The sequence below is a fragment of the Aulostomus chinensis genome, chromosome 14, assembly GCF_037954235.1.
Source record: "Aulostomus chinensis isolate RoL2024-O1b breed Wild chromosome 14, RoL_Achi_v1.0, whole genome shotgun sequence".
NCBI lineage: Eukaryota > Metazoa > Chordata > Actinopteri > Syngnathiformes > Aulostomidae > Aulostomus > Aulostomus chinensis.
This window is the reverse complement of record NC_141333.1, coordinates 18,510,273-18,529,713: the sequence shown is the minus strand read 5'-3', so window position 1 is coordinate 18,529,713 and position 19,441 is coordinate 18,510,273. Positions and strand designations below refer to the sequence as shown.

At 41.5% G+C, this 19,441-nt stretch overlaps 2 protein-coding genes across 2 annotated transcripts in view; one reads left to right on the top strand and one right to left on the bottom strand.

Moving 5' to 3' along the window:
- Nucleotides 1–567: 567 nt before the first annotated feature.
- mutyh (mutY DNA glycosylase) lies at nucleotides 568–11,255 on the bottom strand. The gene is made up of 26 exons (XM_086225159.1): nucleotides 10,793–11,255; nucleotides 10,208–10,276; nucleotides 9,965–10,131; nucleotides 9,683–9,879; nucleotides 9,460–9,544; nucleotides 9,231–9,347; nucleotides 9,003–9,069; nucleotides 8,750–8,879; nucleotides 8,435–8,512; nucleotides 8,273–8,354; nucleotides 8,168–8,191; nucleotides 6,987–7,166; nucleotides 6,042–6,172; nucleotides 5,632–5,671; nucleotides 5,444–5,517; nucleotides 5,327–5,368; nucleotides 4,714–4,785; nucleotides 4,486–4,599; nucleotides 4,078–4,175; nucleotides 3,539–3,683; nucleotides 3,372–3,459; nucleotides 2,511–2,693; nucleotides 1,953–2,092; nucleotides 1,714–1,863; nucleotides 1,425–1,475; nucleotides 568–1,353 (listed from the first exon to the last, which is right to left on the bottom strand). Exons 1-26 carry the CDS (start codon nucleotides 10,996–10,998, stop codon nucleotides 1,210–1,212), a joined length of 2,874 nt encoding a protein of 957 aa, XP_086081285.1. The 5' UTR covers nucleotides 10,999–11,255; the 3' UTR covers nucleotides 568–1,209.
- Nucleotides 11,256–12,507: 1,252 nt separating this feature from the next.
- mpnd (MPN domain containing) overlaps nucleotides 12,508–19,441 on the top strand; it is a 7,725-nt gene continuing 791 nt past the window's right edge. The window contains exons 1-13 of the mRNA XM_086223762.1: nucleotides 12,508–12,971; nucleotides 13,453–13,655; nucleotides 13,729–13,950; nucleotides 14,462–14,561; nucleotides 14,644–14,722; nucleotides 15,166–15,262; nucleotides 15,335–15,407; nucleotides 15,813–15,889; nucleotides 17,124–17,292; nucleotides 17,981–18,051; nucleotides 18,233–18,322; nucleotides 18,399–18,491; nucleotides 18,564–19,441. The exon at nucleotides 18,564–19,441 is cut by the window's right edge and continues 791 nt beyond it. Coding sequence (XP_086079888.1) covers nucleotides 12,968–12,971; nucleotides 13,453–13,655; nucleotides 13,729–13,950; nucleotides 14,462–14,561; nucleotides 14,644–14,722; nucleotides 15,166–15,262; nucleotides 15,335–15,407; nucleotides 15,813–15,889; nucleotides 17,124–17,292; nucleotides 17,981–18,051; nucleotides 18,233–18,322; nucleotides 18,399–18,491; nucleotides 18,564–18,650 — 1,365 coding nt within the window. The 5' untranslated portion in view covers nucleotides 12,508–12,967 and the 3' untranslated portion in view covers nucleotides 18,651–19,441. The remainder of the gene's footprint in view (nucleotides 12,972–13,452; nucleotides 13,656–13,728; nucleotides 13,951–14,461; nucleotides 14,562–14,643; nucleotides 14,723–15,165; nucleotides 15,263–15,334; nucleotides 15,408–15,812; nucleotides 15,890–17,123; nucleotides 17,293–17,980; nucleotides 18,052–18,232; nucleotides 18,323–18,398; nucleotides 18,492–18,563) is intronic.

Genomic DNA, 19,441 nt, shown 5'->3' with positions numbered 1-19,441 from the left:
CCAGTGATAGATACATGGTATTCCATAGAGAAACAACTAAAAATAGGTAAGGAAATTGGACTATTAAAATACTATTAAAATGGGTTGCATTTGATGATAAATTTGCACGGAAAATTTAATGAGAGATTTAAATATCGGGCAGAAAAAGACATTACGGCCGTATGCACAACTATCAAAAGGATGACATGAAAAGCTTTCAAGAATTGAAAAATGCACGATCTCACTAATCAGGACTTACTTAGAAACCTGCAACTGAGGGATAACTATACCAAAAACATTCAAACAAAACGAAGATAAAATACTTCCCATCATAAAATTTACTGGTTCAGGCACATCACCATGCCATCCAAAAGTAGTATCTGCTTCATATGGCTGCTTGATGGACTCCAGAATAGAGTCAACATTGTGAGTTAAAGCCAAGTGGGAAAGGGAGCTGGGTGAGGACACAAGGTATGATTTGTGGAAAACACACCAAACTACTACGCAGACTCTGAGATGGAGAGAATTTAATTGGAAGAATTTAATTCCACAGTTAGTCACACCTAGAATCAATAGTGAACAGTTGGGTACTCACTAGCCATTTCGGAGGTTGTGTAACTGTATGGATTCAGATCACACACACATCTTTTGGGATATATAGCCCTTCTGGGGGAATGTTCACTCTGTTCTCTGCAATGTACTGGGATATGTGATTCCTAAATCCTGTCTTGTTCGGTACCTCAGACATTTGGATGGATTGGTGCATGTAGGAGGCTCATATCTGGTCAAGATTCTCTTGGTGGCTGGGAAGAAGGCCATCACAAAAAATTAGCTTGAGACTGACACCCCCAGTAACAGGACATGGATGGCAATTATAGATGATATATTGGTGATGGAGAATGTTCCATTCAAGTTGAAAGTGAAAGATGCCAATAACCTCTGAAATCTTGATGTATACTAAGTTATGGAAACACTTTAGAAATCCATCAACATGCTATAATAACATAACATAGTTCTAACAAACATAAACCTTAGGTATTTGTCTTTTATTGAGGTTAACACGACACACATCTCACGGAATGACACAAAAAATCCTGCAATATTATTTTAGATTATTGTCCAAATGAAGTAGCAAAACATGACAGCGTGTGATATAAAAAAAACATGATGTACAGTGATATTATTAAAAACAGTTGACAGTTGACAGTTGACGTGATGGAGCTGACACATTCATACAATCGCCTCCTTGACTGTCTTGAAGAACGAGCCGAGCGAGAGCTGCCGGCCGCCACTCTTAGCTGCTGCTCTCAGTGTCTTTGAAGTCTGTGATCTCTTGTCATTCTTTATGCCGGACTGTGTTTGTCTTTTTCCATCCTAAAATTAGCAGACACACGTCAAAAAAAAAACTCCTGTACGTACAAATCTAAATACAGAGGAATTCTTACTTTAAAGGCTTTATCCTTTGGACTGTCCAAGGAATCACAAAGCTTCATGATCTGCAGGAGAGAGCACATGTATGCAATTCATTCATTCACTCCTGCTCTCACCTCTTAAAAAAAAATTCTCTAGCTGCAAAAGCACGACAACTATTGTGATAACTAATGAATGTTTTATTCATGCAGCTCCACTGGCAGGGCTACACATCACGCACACACGCACACACACACACACACACACACACACACACACACACACACACACACACACACACACACACACACACAGTGAACAAACCTTTTTCACCCCTGTAGACACAGCAGCTTCCTGGAGAGCTGGTCTGGTGAGCCACTGAGCATTTTCAGCCTGTGTTTGGGCGTCACCGTCCTTCAAACTTAAACTATAAACCACGTATGTCTGGTGGATGTGGGAGAAGATGTGAACCACCTGTGACAGGCAATCAGGACCGTCAGAAGGTTGCTGCGCTGTTCCAGGACAGGTTCAGAGGCATACAGAAAGGTGCATGTCATGCTTACATCTCCGACATAGTGGATGGGGCTGTCACTCAAACGGGTCCCCAGTATCTTGCTTATCTCAGCACACAGAGCCCCCTTGTGGTTCCCCTTTGACTCCTCCTCTAGCAGACTAGGAAACTCCCACAAACCTGCCAGCAACCCTAGAAAAATAGCGATTTTGTTTGTAATTTCTCCTTCATTAAAAGTAAAATAGAGAAACAAAGGAGTCTGGGAAGATCATCCTGTTGAAGACAAGAAGAAATCATTTGGCTAATGTGGTAAGTTAATTTTCAAATAATTAGGTTTTTATAATCAAATTTATTGCCTTCTTGTTTTAAATGAATTTCCTGTTGTAGGAGAGATGGTGGTGCAGTGAATTACATTTGCATTTGTTGACTCATTTCTACATTGTTTTTAATATTCAGAGTAAAAAGAAATTCAAAATGCCACATGAACTTATTCAAACAGAAAAACATGGGTGCTGCATATGTGTCATCAAACAAATCCATAATCTTGAATCCAATCTAGTTTACTGTTTAAAACCCTCACTGAAACTAAGTACAACCAGCAGGCTCAGACCTTTGTTGGGTCTCTGTGTGAGCAGGAGCAAATCCTCTCCCTCCTCTCCACGTCGGATCACCACACAGGTCAGAGTTCGCTCCACTCGTGGCGGCTTCTTCGCTGGCTTTCTGGGGAAGTTCTGAACACCCAACTCATCGTCCCAGGGCTCAGTCGGACACAATGGACAGGTTCCACTGTTCACTGAAGGAGAGACGACGGAGAAAAAAATATCAGGAGAGGAGAGGAGAGGAGAGGAGAGGAGAGGAGAGGAGAGGAGAGGAGAGGAGAGGAGAGGAGAGGTTTTTAAAGTCCGTTATTAATCTACTGACAGACAAAACTACAGCACTGTCTTCACCTGCTCTTGCGCATCAGCCAGATAGCCAACTTGGCAGGACCAGAATAAAAAGCACAACAGTGCACAACAATGTACAACATAAAGACTTACCTTTGCTGATTATTTGGGGCCAAAAATAAACACTTCAAATAAGAAGGTCTCCCCAAGTCCTTGAGACATTTTTTCTCTCTCCATAAAATAAAAAAAAAGGTTCCAATCTGGGATACTCAAATAGATGTGTAAGGGTTTAATTCTGAAAACAGAACAATCACTCCTCTCCCACCCCAGGATCCATGTGTGCTCACAATCTATTCGTTGCTATTACACCGTGAACAATCCACCACTGGAGGTCAGCTGTCCGTTTTTCAACGGGCAGCTTGTACAGGGACCACCAGCTGCCTTTTAGGGAAATGTTTGGGCCAAAAAACCCAGACTAACTTGACTCCCTAACTCTCAACAATGTAGATTGAGAACTTTGACACCAACCTGAAAGAGCTCCTTTATCTAGGAGAGGAGGAGAAGGACGAGTAGGAGGAGTTACTTACTGCAGTCTTCGATGTCAGGCAGGGTTGAAGTCTTCATGTCAGCCTTGCCCAGGAGCTTACTGGAGTTTCTTTCTTGTCTGACATGAACCTAAACAAACACACACACATTCAATTTCTATGTTCAGTTAATGTTAGCATCAACAGCACTGGCTCATATAGATATGTACCTTACGATATGAGTGGCAGTGAGATTGTATGGGACACTTGTTACACTCGGGTCCTTTGGGGGTGCAGACTCGAGCCCCAAGCTCCATCATGGCCTGGTTGAAGTCCCCCGGTCTCTCAGGGTCCACCAGAGTATTAGCAAGACCCCTTAAGTACATAAAAAAAAAACATCAATTTCTGCGATTCATCACTCCAGAATGAATGAAACCCATGAACATGTTTAGACATGTGATAAATGAAAAGTCCAAACTGGCATCTGAAAAGAGGGACATCTAAAATCAACGTTTTTGTGATTGAAACGCTGAAGGAAACACATTTGGAGGGACCCAACTGAAGCAGTGAAAACAAGACCTGGAGAAGACAACTGGAGCATAACTAAATTCAACAATGATGGGTGCGAGTTGTGAAAAGTGTCATTCATTCACTTCCAGTAAATTTCGTAGAATTTGCTGTCAAGACAGTGTATCAAGGTAACATTCATAGATGAACAGCAGTGAAAAGTCTGATGCCTTGACAACATTAGTTAGCATTTTTAACTCACCACAGTGCCTCTGTTACTGCAGGACCAGTGCTGTCAGCGCCAATGGCTCTAAGGCGACACAGCACCCGAATCACATTACCGTCCACAGCTCCAGTAACCTAGGCGGCAGATCTCAGATCAGTCACCAACAATCCACTATGGGTTTAAGGGAATATGGCAAGTTTATGGAAATATGCTCCTTTGCTATCCTCTACAGATAACTTATGGAGTTTATGCCAACACTTCCTATCTTCTATCCTTCATTGTGCTAAGCTAACTAGCAGTCAGTCACCTCTGTAGATCTCTAATGCAGCTAAGAGGACAGAAGGGAATCCATCTTTCTGTCTAGTACACAAACATGTTTTCCAAAAAGTTGTAATGTTCCTTTAACAGTTAGCTTTGGCCAAATATATACTTGTGTATACTGACATGGCCCAATGCTATGGAGCCAATAGCTGCAGCAGTGTATCGTCCCACTCCAGGCAGCTGTTTGAGAAGGCTGTCCACTGTGCCAGGCATCTGTCCATCAAGCTGGGACACCACCTAAAACACAACAAAACACTTCCCTCATCAGGAACTAACGAGTAGAAATCACTCATCACTTGAGGAGATTAATCATCTTTTTAGTTCAATTTATGAGAATTTTACAACACAAACCTTTTGAGCTCCTTCATACAGCCGCTTTCCTCGTGAGTAGTAGCCAAGCCCCGCCCACATCTGATTCACCTCCTGCTCATCAATGAAATCAGCACACTGATTTAGAAAACACTAAATCCCTGTTGTGGAAATCCTACAGATCACACGGATTTATAGTCATGACGATGAAGGAGATACCAGGGAGACCTTGATGTCTTAAAGTGTACAGCATCTATTATCAAACATGTAGCACGATGCTAGAGGAGGTATAATGACCTGCACAGAGTGCCAGCCACAACAGTTCTGAAGGAATCCCAGAAGTAGTATACTGTTATACCCTCTGGTGTCCAGATAAGGAGATATGACCCGACTGAGGGAGTAGATCATAGGCTATGGATATCATTTTTTGTTAAGAACGATATGGGTCAAACTGAACACACTGTGAATTATTGTGTATATGACAAGAGACAAGAGATACTAAACTGTCCCCATCACAACCGAGCATGTTTACATGAATCTTATCAAAGTTAGCTGCACTCCACAGATAGAATAAAGGGCAGAGATCACTTTTCTTTGAAGGAATATTTCTCCTTCACAATCATCAGGATATTCAGTCACTGCCTTCAATAATCACCTCTAACGTCGCAGCAGCGAGATCGTGCACCGTGGGCCACCGCTGAAACACAAACAGATATTAACATGGTTCTCCACTGAAATCACTAGAACTTAGAACACACTGAGTTAAAAGGACCTTCATCCATTTGTTGTAGTAGTTGATGACTGTGGCTACTTGGGTCTGCTGCAGCATGATTTCTGAAACCCACACTTAGAAGACATTAAATATAGTTATTTAATGATATCAAATTTTTAAAAAACATGAAAATAAAATTCTTATTAAAAGACAGTTACGTATATCAATACATGAGGAGTACATCTTACCTGCATACGTCCGGATGTTGATGTCTTGCTCTGTCATAGCCTGACAGGGAGACCATAACAATTATTATTATAAATATTTTGAATCATATATCAGCCACACATCTTGGATAGAAAAGTAATTTGTGCTGATGAATGATAAGACTATTTGAATAAGAACTTTATACGAACATTTGGCACAGACAATAGTGTCACCCTACCTGAGAAGCCAAATTCAGAAACAACTGTTTATGTATAGAAATTATTGCATCATATATACATTGCACAATCTTTGTGTGTTCTATGGTATTTTGTCTATTGTAAAATAACAAAATATTATATTGGTGAAGACATCTGGGTATCTGAACTGGTCACTCATGGGCTCAAAAATACTTGTGTTTCTAATTAGAGTTTGACGTTTTCTGATTGTTTACCAGAGTCCTCCAGGGCAGCTCTCTCCTCTCCTGGTCGTACCAGGTCAGCAGCTGTCTCCTCAGCACACCGACATCAGCAGGATCATTGAAGGAGTGGTACATAGATGGCAGGGTGGCATTTACCGTCTCCTCTGAAGGATCCAAAACACCATTCTCATTCACAAATATTTAAAAATACGGATTCCCCTGACATTTATGGAAAGCACGAAATGTTTTTTGAATGAAAGAACAGTGTTCGTCTCCTTTTATAATAATCATATAAAGATGAAACAAGATATCACTATGACTTGTGCGTACCCCCAGATTAACACACACACACACACACACACACACACACACACACACACACACTCAAACCAAAAGTCAATGTCATGAATTGTGACTTTTTGATACTGATTCACTTCATGCAAATCAAATTCCCAATGCGTCAGTAAAGGTTTTCATTCACTCATTAAGTTCGTGGTCTGGGCACCACAAACACAAATGATCCTACTCCAACATGGCTTGATGTGATTACACGTTTTAAAAGTTACTGCAGAACACAAAACAATTGTGTTCAGGAAGTCCCTGGCCCTGCAAAACGAGCAATCCGGGGCTGTGCAGTACTTGGATGATAGAAGCTATTCTATTGTCTATTATCATTTTTTGTCCATAGGGCCTGTTGCTGTAGACGAGCTATTTTAGCCAGTAGGTCTCTTGAATGACAGAAGAATTTAGCATGAACGGAAGGACACTTATAACAGGCCTTTACTCCCCAGCAGCTTTATTGATCATATATCAATCGCAGATGAAAATATGATAACGCCTACATAGTCCAGTCTCTCGTCCTTTGACCTGGTTTCAATAAAATAGTTGCGCATATTCAGTGTTTAGGAGTCAACTGTTGCTGAAGTGTCCAGCAATCGTTCCACTAACACGTAACCTAACTTTTAACATGTACATTACCGTCTTTAACGCTTGTTTTTGACCTCTTCCGCTTTAGTCGGGCCGTCTCCACCACTTCCAGTCCGGCTTCCCTGCCTTTATTCATCGCTGAACGTAACCTGCTCATACCGAATATCGAGGGATGGCCTTTTAGAGCGATCTTTAAGGACTTCTCTCCGACTACGGACCACTGTTGTTTACCTCACGGGTTCATTTCGCTCGCGCCTTAAGAAGAAACGCCCACTTGCTGCAAGTCCAATCGACTGTAAGCAAAGACAGGCGTCTTTTTACGTCATTTCCGGCAGAAGCGTCACTCGATATCGAGTGGAGTTTTCATGTAAATTGCGCCGGATTTGGATGTGTAGATCGTATTGTTCTTCATTTCCTGATAAAAAATAAATAATGATGAAAAGTGTGTATTTCAAAGTGTGTAAACGTATTAACCTTTTTTTTTTTGGACATTATCACAATATTTTGGTGCTGCAGTGGTCAGCACTGTCGCCTCATCGCAAGAAGGCTGGGGGTTCGAGTTCCGGCTCGGGCACGGGATCTTCCTGTGTTAGTCTGCATGTTCTCCCTGTTCCTGTGTGGGTTCTCTCTGGTACTCCAGCTTCCTCCCACAGTCCAAAGACATCAAGAGGGGACGAGGCTGATTGATACTCTAAATTGACTGTAGGTGTGACTGTGAGTGCGCATGGTTGTTTGTGTCTATGTGTTGTCCCTGCAATGGACTGGACCCATCCAGGGTGAACCCCGCCTCTCGCTCGAAAACCTCTGGGATAGGCTCCAGCCCCCCCACAACCCTTAACAGCATAAGCGGAAGAAAATGGATAGAATGCTTCCATACACTCCCTGGTACAAGTATATTCTCTATCGAAACAACGCATATCTGAAATCAGCCAAAACCAAAAATTTCTTCTTTTTAATTTCTTTTGTTTTTATTTTTTTGGATTCAGTTCACAGCCATACTGTATGATGTTGTAGTTAAAAAAGTGCCTTTTTGCAAACAAAATGTGTAAATCAGTATCAAAAGTTTATAACACACTTGAAATCTGAAAATATTTTTCAGTCATAATGTCAGAAATCATAACAAGTTAAGGCCTTGGTTTTAATTTTGTTTAACTTATAAAACACACATATTCCCACTGTTTGCTTTTGCTTCTTCATCTTCATCATCAGAATCATTAACTCTTCAGGTCAGCCTTCGGAGTCATTACAATCCCAGACTGAAATGAAAAGATAGATTTATTCTCACTCACGAAGGTAACAGGACAAAAATATTTGAACATCCTTTTAAAAAGCATTACCCTCAATGATTTTGACCTCATTTAACAGCAGAATTTCTGCTTGTGTTTCATCCATGTGCACGTACAGAGTCTCAGCTTTGCTCTGTAGAAGGAAAGTCAATTGATTAGTGAGAGCTGGCCATCAGCAGCATCTGCACTGAGCAGCACAGTGGTACATCTTACCATGAGGACTTCAAACAGTGAGGCACCCATGACTCTCTGCACAGGGTCCTTAATAACTGGGAATGAGAGGACAAAGTGCTGGACACACATAAAGATGCACATTGTTTTTACTTATGTATGATTGTGGGTGTTTAACTGATAAAGCATGTTTGAAACAGTGACAATCCCGTTTTTTACTGTGTGCAGCTTCTCAAAACACATTAAATATGTGCCTTGACTTTGGCACAATGAAAAATCCTTGTATAGTGTATGCATATGTACAGTACATAGATGTATACACCATGTATGGCAGGAGACTCAGGAGTGTACTTGTACCTTCAAGGCCAGACTAGCTTGCATTTGAGCATCAATGTGTTCTTTGTTGCCCATCGCGCACAGGAGATGTTGGATCACCCCGAGAGGGACAAACTCACGAGAAACCTCTTGACTTTCCTCGGACAACAAACTTCAACAGTTTCAGCAAACAAACATGAGCAGAATTTGAGTTGTATACCGGTATATGGGTCTGACAGCTCCTATTGTGTAACAAATGCGGTATTAGAATGCATCTATGTAATACCAATCATACCGTATCGTTTTTGCCGCAGCAGCTTGTTGCACAAACACAGGCAGGGATCCCATCATCATCGCAGCCTCTGATAAGATTTTACACAAGAGGGCATGTTGTTATTGCAATAAAAGATTGGTTCATTCAAATGCTCGAAGCCAATAGTTTGTGGCAACTGTTCTAGGCTACTATTTGTTTTGTTGTTGCAATAATTTTTTAACACATCAGACACGAAGTTGGAAACGTCACCTTCCATACTGCGGGGCTGCTGTACTTCCTCCACATCAGGCTTCAGCAGAGCCACCAGGCCACTGAGGAGAGCTGGCCGCACGTCATAATGCCTTAGGTCTAAAATCAGATTACTAACTGCCAGAAAGATGCACACAGAGTAAAGAATGTTGGACTGGGTGGGAAAATACAATCAAGCTACAAAACACACATGAAGAATGCAATTCTTCAGCCCATTCCGGGATTTCACCTTCATTTTGAACCTCCAGGTGCAGGGACCTTAGCATTGTCAGCAGAGGTTCTACAATATCATGATGGGCTGTCTTCATTTTGATCTGTTGGGTGGAGCAATGAGAGAAATGTCATATATATGAGAAATATGCTCTTCTAGGCATCTTCTTCGTGTCTTTTCAGTGTCTAAAATTGAACGTGCCTTCTCAGACAGTTATGAAAATATTGTATGCAAGCCTTACCTGGACAGTGTGTAAGGTGTGTATGACCAGCGGCTGGGTCCTAAGAGGTGCACAAGTCAAAAGGGTGATCAGACTTTTATACATTTGATCCTGATATTTGGGGTTTCCATGAGACAAAGACTCCAGCATGGCCCAAGCTGTTTCTTGGGTTTCTTCTGAGTTTGAGTTGGCCAGACACCCGGCTATGACTTTTACACCTAAATTGATACAAAAAAATGGAGAGATAAGCTTGGTTTCATCCAAATACTTAATCAAATGCACACTAACATACGTCAGATTTACCTTGACTTTCACAGATTATCTCTTTGAACCTGCGTCCAGCGTTTGAAACAGTGAGAAGAAGACGGAGGGCTTCAGCATCTTCTTCCTCTTTGCTCCGAGGATGGTTCAGGATGTCCAGGACAGTGAGAACTCCTCCATCCGCCACAAACTCCAAGAGGTACTGATCACTGTGGAGAATTTCAGATGCTAAGAGATATATTCCAGTACTTTATAGATCACAAGGTATTATTTTATCTCACATACTGGCTTGATGCAGAAAGGTATATTCCAATGGCTTTCAGCTGGAGTTCCAAGCATGTCCCAAACATGTATCTGAGGATTCAGTGAAGGAATTGTTCAGCTGGGGCAGCATGGCTCGGAAGTAGCGTGGTCGTCTAGCAACCGAAGGGTCGCTGGATTTACCCCCCCCCCCCCCCAAACCATGTTGAAGTATCCTTGAGCAAGGTACTGAGCCCCTAATTGCTCCTGATGGTCCTGCGATGGACTGATGACCCGTCCAGGGGGAACGCCGCCTCTCGCCCAATGTCAGCAACCCTCAACGTATAAGCAGTATAGAAAATGGAAGGAGGGACAAATGGAATGGTTTGGAATGGTTCAGCTGATAGTGGTCATTTCAGAGCTGAGGAACTTCAAAGCATGCAAAGTTTTATGTGAATAAACAATATTGATGTATGGTATCATATTTACGTGTTTGTTTATTTCTTTATTTTTCAAAACCTGTCAAACATGTTTTGTTTTGTTTTAGTTTAGTTTATGTCAGTCTAGTTAATCAGTAGTTGCACTTGGACTATTAAGTTTCATGGAGACTGAAGATGGAAGGAAGGATACGTGAGTTTCATCCACGTGGTGAGTCGAGCCAGGAAGAGGCTGGAGATGTACGCAAACCGCTGCTCCAGCTCATAGAAAGTCTTCCCCGTGTTCTGCGCCACAAAATTCCTCAGAATGCGGCTGCGCACTGTCCTATCACCGCGGTCCCACTCTCGAAGAAAACCAAGGACTTTACCGATGTCAAGCGGTTCTTCACGAGTGGACATCTTTATATCTTCCCTATCTGACGCAACAGTATCGCTGAATCCAAGTGTGGCTGGCGATAAAGAGTCTAACCCGTGACGGTTCCTGAGGGGACTTTCTCAGATGTATTGTTTTATGCTACGATGTTACCTCCGATCTCATCGTTGATAAAGTCAAAGTCCACAATTACAGTTCTAGAATCATAGTTTGCTGCCGAACTCCTCTCTCTGGTGCACCCTACAAGCTTACTTGTTGATGGTGGTTGCTTAGTAACGGCTTAGTAACGTGGGGCATAGCCACCAATACGTTGTGCGCGTGTTCAGACCGCTAAACCCGTGCGTGTCAATTATTTTTCTGGTCTACAAACAACTTGGGTTGTCTTCAATGTTTTGGAGACTCTAGGGTCACATGACAATATAAATGAATAGTAGCAATGAAATGCCATCAAAATCGTTTGTCTTAATTTATAAATAAATATCTGGTATTGATTTTACGTCACTGGGTCACGTAACAAGCTACTGGAGAAAAATATATCAAAAAAGCAGAAAACAGCCATAAATGAGGCGCGCAGTCTTGTAATACCATCTGATGTTGATTTTTGAGTCACACTCGACATGCACGCTATTGAATAATAAAAGCCAAAAATAATAATAATAAAATTACGGAATTTCCGGAAAATCCAGGAGACAGAAAATAGCAATAAGAGGTGTGTCCATTCTGCAGTCTCCAAGCAATACCTGGTATTGACTTGGAGTCACATGATCACTTGACATGCAAGCTCTTCAAGTTTTTTTTTAAACATTTATAATGTATTAAATTAACTATTACAAATTGTTGAGTATTTAACACGTGAACTATTTTTTCCTGACCATATTAACTTATTATTCGCCATTTTTGGTGACACGAGTAGTTTGTTTAAATTACCGCGTTAGGAAATAATTGTGTGGTCACCAAGGGGAAGAAACATGTAAAAGTCTGTGTGTGTGTGTGTGTGTGTGTGTGTGTGTGTGTGAGAGAGAGAGAGAGAGAGAGAGAGAGAGAGAGAGAGAGAGAGAGAGAGTGAGTGAGAGAGAGAGAGTCCATTGACTGGTTGATCCATTCAAGCTGCTAGTACTCATTTGAATCAAAATATTTTATTCTAATACCCGGAACACAGACGCAGAAGTGAACTTTCTCAAACACACGTCAACGTTTGTTTCAAGCAGCTTATTGTTGCTCAGTGTTTCTGCTTGAGAAAGTCAGCTCGACCATACTTCCGGTGGTTGGAGCGAGCCAGTGCCACCAGCAGGTGGGGATAGAACCAACCGGAGCCAGTCGGTCCCCAGCCTGACTGCTGGATGTTTGCTGCCCTCCGCCGGCGGCTGCCCGGTAAACGTGCTTCTTGTTATAGATAAAAAAGGAACATCCATCCCGGCGTGTCTGGTGGACAAGAAATCCGCTGTATCCGTGTTGAATACGGGGTCAGGTCCTCGTCTAAGCAGCCCTGTGGCGTAGGTCTACTGGTGTTTCTAACCCACAAAGATCAATGAATCTTCCCGCACTTTACATCAGCTGCTCCTCACACACGCGGCGGTCTCCCCGGACATTCACCGCCACTTTGTTTTCATCTTCAGAACAGTCCCGCGGTATTTCACGTCCCAACGTGACTGTTTGACGGTTGAATCTTATTTTTTTAAGCTTATGTGCATGAGAATGGCAAAGAAGCCGGCATGGCAGCTCCGCCAAGCCGTCTCTGAAGAACACGGGAGGGAGAGTGACAAGGACGGGGAGAGGGAGAAAGAAAGGGGAGGGGAACTGACATTAAAGCAACACAACAAGGAAACTACACTGCCGAGCCACAGACGCCTTCATTTTATGTTTTTGAATAATAGCCGGAGCTAGTGTGGCGAAGTGTGTGTGTGTGAAATCTGGCCGGAGCTCAACCCCGGACAGCCTGAAGTGCCCCGCAAAGGACCCGGTTGGATTTAAAGGCGCTTCGACGCTCTAAGAGAGATGGGTGAGAGACATGGAAGAGGGCTTTAATTGTCATTCTGGGTGAAATTAAGAGAAGGGGAGCAGGCCTCTTCTTGCGGAGGGAGCCATGCCCTAATGGGAGCTGCAAACAAAGGCCACCAGCTTAGCCTAGCAGTAATTAAAACAATGCCAATTTAAATCATCTCGTCACCATTTTGGTCCCATGAGGGTGCTTTCAGTTTCACCAAGGTAGGATAACTATTACTTTTGAATCCATGACTAATGCTGGTTGCCATTACAGCAAAGCTTTATTGTGAAGTCATTATAATAAAATTATTATTATTATTTTATTATGTTTATTCAAGTGGATTGGTAGTCAGATGCCTGGTTGTCTTAGATGGTTTGACATTATTATTATTATTATTATTATTTTTAGTAGTAGTAGTAACATTAATAATGATATTAATAATAATAGAGCACAACCCTTCGTCAGCCATTATCATGTTTAATTTGTATATCCTCAGGCTCAGAGCCTCCCAGCTCTCCACAGGTGGTAGAGGATGGAGGAGAGGAGGATGAGGAGGAGCTGAGTGGAGGGGAGGAGGCTGACCTGCGCTCCAGTTCGGGCCGGGGTTCCCTGCTGACCCGAAGAGGCATCACTCTTCGAGTGCTGCTCAAGGATGGCCTGGTGGAGCCAGGGGACGGTGTGCTAGCCATCCACTACCTGGTAATAACACACACCTTAGTCAGACAGCATGTGGGCCTGTGTGTCCTGAAGTGCCCCTCCTCTACTCCCTCAGGGTAAGAACTTTGTTGGAGACCTGCTGAATGATGGGAAAATCCGCTGGGTGGAGACAGGCCAGATCTTCAACTCACCCAGTGCCTGGGCAACACACTGTAAGCGTCTGGTCAACCCTGCCAAGAAGTCTGGTTGTGGCTGGGCTTCGGTACGCTACCGGGGGCAGAAGCTGGTCCAGTACAAAACCACATGGCTGCACAAGTACCAGCCCAGCGCAGACATGGTGAGGGACTTCATCACTTGATTTATTGATTTGGTTGCGAGAAACACATTTTCAAAAGTTAAACTAAAAGTACACCACAAATGATCAAAACAGTATGTTTTTTTGAAGCTGTTTCTGGAACAGGAATACCTATTTCTCTTTTTTTTGTATTTTGCTGTGAATAAATGTCGACCTGCAGGGAGATAAGACATAAAATGATAGGTTCATGAAAAAAAAAATGGAAAAGTCATGGATGAAGCCTAAAAAATTTCAGGAATTTACTTACTTTTTACTGTTTACTGTGTAAACACACATTTCAAAAACTTTATGGTCATGAAAATTATTTGTCTAAGGTGTGGAAAAAGAATGGAAAAAATACATATATGTACCATGCAAAAAAGTAAATGTAAAATCAGTGAAAACTGGGTGACTTCATAGCTTCATTGCTCATTTCTACAAATGAAAGCATTGATCATTCTCCTTACATAAAGAATCAAATGACAAACGATGGGTTTATTTCTTGTGATGTCAGAGCCTGGTGAGTGAGGAAGATGATGATGATGAAGAAGAAGAAGGAAAAGCGGCTGTGCAGGCAGATGAGAAAAACAAAAACACCAAACCTGGATTACATGGTTCTTCTCTTGTCTTGTCTTGTCTTCTCTTGTCTTCTCTTGTCTTCTCTTCATAATCAAATATTCATCTGCTCTATTTCAGATGTAATGGTTCCACGGAGAACTGACAGAGAGAGAATTCCTGTCAGATATTGCAGCTTGGGCACCCGCGATGCTGCCAGGTACCAGTACCAGTATCCAGACAAGCATTAGTATCCAGAAATGACTTAAATCATAATGAATGTGTGTCCATATATTGATTCAGCAAACAGTGATACACCATAATCGATGTAAAATCCAAATATTGATTGATATTATGATCCACCGTCTTAGCTGCTCCTTTAAAAAGAATTCCTACAGCATGTCCATTTTATTATATTCTCTCTAAAAAGAGTGAGATTGTTTTCATTCAGTATATTCATGATTTCATGTATGTTTTTTTTGACAAAAGATTGGAATAGAGTTCTTAATTTGCTCCATTGTTTCTTGTCAGTCATCGGCTCAATCAAATCAATTCATATCCTGGCAAACTTTGGGATACCTGCAAACTTTCTGGTGGTGTTCAAAGAGCTGATTCTATTCTATCTTGACTAAAGTTGTGATTTACACAACCTTGTATCCTCAGAGATCCCCACACTCTAGTGGAGCTGTCAGCCTTCTCAGCCATCAACAGGTTCCAGCCTTTCAATGTAGCTGTGTCCAGTAACGTCCTGCTGTTAATGGTAAATATCACGCCACAGTCAAATAGTCCCAGTCACAGCAAAGATCAGCTGACCTGCCTTTGTTCATGTCAGGACTTCCACTGTCACCTGACCACCAGTGAGGTGGTGGGATACCTGGGAGGACGGTGGGACACCAACACACAATGTGAGTGTGTGTGAATGTATGCATATATACATATACATATACATATACATATACATATACATATATATATATATATATATATATATATATATATATATATATACATATATATATATATATATATACATGTATATATATATACATGTATATATATATATGTATGTATGTATGTGTGTATGTATGTATGTATGTGTATATGTATGTATATATATGTATGTATGTATGTATATATATATCTATGTATGTGTATATGTGTATGTATATATATATATATATATATATATATATATATATATATACATACACACACACATACATATGTGAGTCAAGGATCAGAAGTGTCATGCCAATGTGTTTTTCTGTGTGTGTGTGTGTGTGTGTGTGTGTGTGTCTGCTCTGTTGCAGTGCTGACGGTGTTAAGGGCTTTTCCTTGTCGAACCAGGCTTGCAGACAGAGACTCAGCTTCCGCTGTTGAGGAGGAGGTAACACAGACACACAAACACACACACACACGCACACACATACAAAGAGCGATGAGTAGTCTACACAAACACTATGTACTGCAATCCACAAAACACCCATTTTCGAATTTTCATGATGTATAGGAAACACTTTTGCTGCTTTACTGATGTGTTTCAGTCATAATTTACACAAAATGGGTATTTTGCATCTCAAGCACTCACAAATAGTTGTTACAAAGATTTTTTTTCACTCCTGCATCACTTCTTTGTAAACCCAGAATCCAGAATGACCCAGAAAAGTACTGTTCCCACACACAGCACATTTCCAGTAGCATCGAGTTGTTAGTGCAGGGGTCGACATACAGATACGCTGTCGGATAGATTTCAAACCAGACACTCGTGGGTCATTCCAAGCAATACAACGTTGTGAATTTCAATTTAGCTTGAAACTTTTGCGTTTTTGCAGTAAACAAATAGAACAATTCATTTTAAATATCAGATTATCAAAATAAACTAGTGAGCTAGGAACCGTCTTTTGCAGACCACTATGTTTGTCCTCTGGTTAGCTTGTTTTTAGCATACACCAAAGTGTTTGTGGATTACTGAGCATACATCTGGATAAGAGGACATGATTTTCACTGGATGATGGCTTGAAGGGTTGGAAACACACATTTTTGGTCAGTTTTGTTGTTGTTAGTAGTTTGTAGTCATGGAGCTTAAAGCTTAATATACGTGGCTGGTTCTTTCGGCTTTCTGGAGTCACAAAGAACTGATGCAGGAGAGAAAAATGTCTGTGAGCTCAAGACTAATTTGTAAGTTCTTGTAAAGGCAAAATACATTTTTGTGTTTGGTATTACTTCAACCTTTAGCATTTGGTGTCTCTTTCAGTTTGTTATTCCGTTTTAAAAATCTAATTTTAGCTCCTGAAAGTATCTCAATTTCAGAAGTCCCCTGGAACATACTTGAAAACCTAAAACGCTGCTCTTTCTCTGGGCTTGTGTTCACCAATTTGAGCAAAATTATTGAAGAGGCCCTGTTGATTTGGATTCTAGAGGCTGACAATAATGAAAAGAATGTTTTTGTAGGGGGAATGTTGCCAAGGATCCCTTCAAATTTTATTTGCGTGTGTCTGTCTTACATTTGACTATAGCCCCAACAATTTTAACAGCTCCTCTATTTCCTTGTAATTAATTACGATGTAACGCTACATGTGTTATAGTCTTATCAAAGCGTTGTGATGTTTTCTCTTTTGCAGATTTGTCAGAACTTGTTCATGCGTGGGCTGTCATTGGTGGGCTGGTACCACAGTCACCCGCGGGGACCAGCTTTGCCGTCGCTACAGGACATTGATTCCCAAATGGACCACCAGCTGAGGCTGCAGGGTTCGAACAATGGCTTCCAGCCCTGTTTAGGCATCATCTGTGGTAGGTGATGCACAGAGATGATCTGTCTCTTCCACTGGAGCTAAGAAAATAAGAATCCTTATTGGCTCCATGCAAGGACGTTAAATAGCCCAGAAGTATTCTAGAGGTATGAAATGTGCATGTATGAAACTGTACATGAGGTTGCCCTAAGTGATCATGAAAAGGGCTTGTGTCATCTCATTAGAAAATATACAAGTATGTGTCAACAATGACACAGTAAAACAATGGTTGAATATGTTTTCTAACATGATTGTCTTATGAAAATTTGTAGGCAAAAAGTAAAAAAAAACAAAGCAATGGTCTACAGATGCTCATAATACTGGAGTACAGTAAGAAAATATATCTACGTAAGGATGAGTTACACCCCTGCTGATAGGTGTTTTTTTGAGGGTGGTGGGCACTTGATAACTGTCATGTTTCCTGCCAATAATGCTTCTCAAATATGCGGTGTTGAAAATGTTGCAGTGTTTGATGAATGTAGATATTTAAATGTAGTTGAATTGGCCTTTATCTTGACGTCTAGAAAAGGTCAGAGGTCAATAAACTATCACCGCCATTATTTTAGCTGTTGAATTGTCTAAAAGCAACATTTATAAATGAGCATCAGTTTGTGTTTCTAGTGACATGGATGTCGGAGTGAGGACACTCTGTGGGGCTGTATAACTGTTAGCTCTCCTCTCCATTTCAGGGCCGTACTACCACGGTAATCAAGGTGTTGCATCCACAATAACTCCATTCTGGGTTGTCCCACCACCTGAGGTGAGGACATGCTGTTCTCCTCCTCATTTAGCAGTTGAACTGTTTTTAGCTGAGCTGAAGCTTTGAGTAGTTCAGCTTTTTTGACTGGCCTCAGCTTTGTTAACCAGTCTTTTTTTTTTGACTGTGCAGGTTTCTACTGAACAAACTTAACTCTTGAATTAATTCTTAAATTTTCCTGCAGCAACGGCCCAATGACTACGGTATACCAGTAGCTGTGGAGGTGACCTACGTACAGGACAACTTCCTCACTAGCGATGTTCTGAATGAGATGGTAAGGATGCCATAGAATTTGTATAAAATTGTTCTTTGTTTCCCTCTCAGTGCTTTAATGGTGTTTGTCTCTGCAGATGCTGCTGGTGGAATACTACAGGACAGCTCCTGACCTGGTCCAGTTCAACCAGTACTGGTGTCCTGATACCACCATGATGGACAAGATCAAGGTAGTAATGACCTGCTTACATCCTCTAGTAGGTGACCCAGATGATGAGCTCGCTTTCTGTCTTGTTCCTCAGGGCTCCCTGAGTTGCCATGCACCCAAAGACCAGGCCTACTCTCAGATCTTAGAACACGTCTACAGTCAGCTGAGCAACATGCAGTGAGTGGGGCTTACGTGCATGTGGCTGCTCTCCTTCTTCTTTGGTTCCACCTCAGTAACTGCTGAGCTGAGTAGGGGGCATGCATGAAATGTAAGACCTGCTTGAAGTCATGTAGATGCCTTGAATACACTCATTCTGGAGTGATCTTTTTGATACACAAGTTAAAACACTGCAGTGACTCGAAAGGCACAAAACCCGTTACACCAGTTGTATTTACCACTGATGAGATGCACAGTTTATATAGAACCAGATCACATGTGGAGGATTTTAGTGGAGGACAATAAAAAGAAAATGTTTATAAGCCAGGGATCAGCCCGCGTTGAAAGGAATACTTTCAGCAAGTGTATTTTGTATTTCAAGTTCTCACAAATGGTTGGCTGGGGCTCAGGAACACATTTTTTAAATTCGTATTGGTGACTCTAGAATGTAGAAGAGCCAGATATGTATATTTAGCTTGAAGCTAATTGCAAGTGACAGCTAATAACAGCTACAGCAACAAAACAACAACAAAAGTTCATGAAATGCCATTTACACACTCTCAAGTGCATCATCTGGTGATCTCCACATCCAGCTGTATCAAAGGTAAATCAAAAAACCACAGCATGGAAGACATGGATTATACGGGACAATACCTCTGAGTTTGTAAACGGACATTTCTGGGCGGTTGTTCTTCTAAGCCTTCACATCAGCTTCAAACTAAATATACTGTACATGGCTGGATATTTCTGCAAGGGAAGGGGGGGCTCATGACCTCAATACATAAATTTGTTTCATACCTGAAATGCAAAATATAA

Bases quoted from the DNA above. Each gene is read 5' to 3' on its own strand.
- mutyh (XM_086225159.1), bottom strand. From the start codon at position 10,998: ATGTCCACTCGTGAAGAACCGCTTGACATCGGTAAAGTCCTTGGTTTT. The intron at 8,880-9,002 runs GTATGATTGGTA...AAACTGTTGAAG, and splicing joins GCTGCGGCAAAAACGATACG to TTTGTTGTCCGAGGAAAGTC. The intron at 7,167-8,167 runs GCTGACCTGAAG...TGAACCCGTGAG, and splicing joins GGATTGTAATGACTCCGAAG to GTAAACAACAGTGGTCCGTA.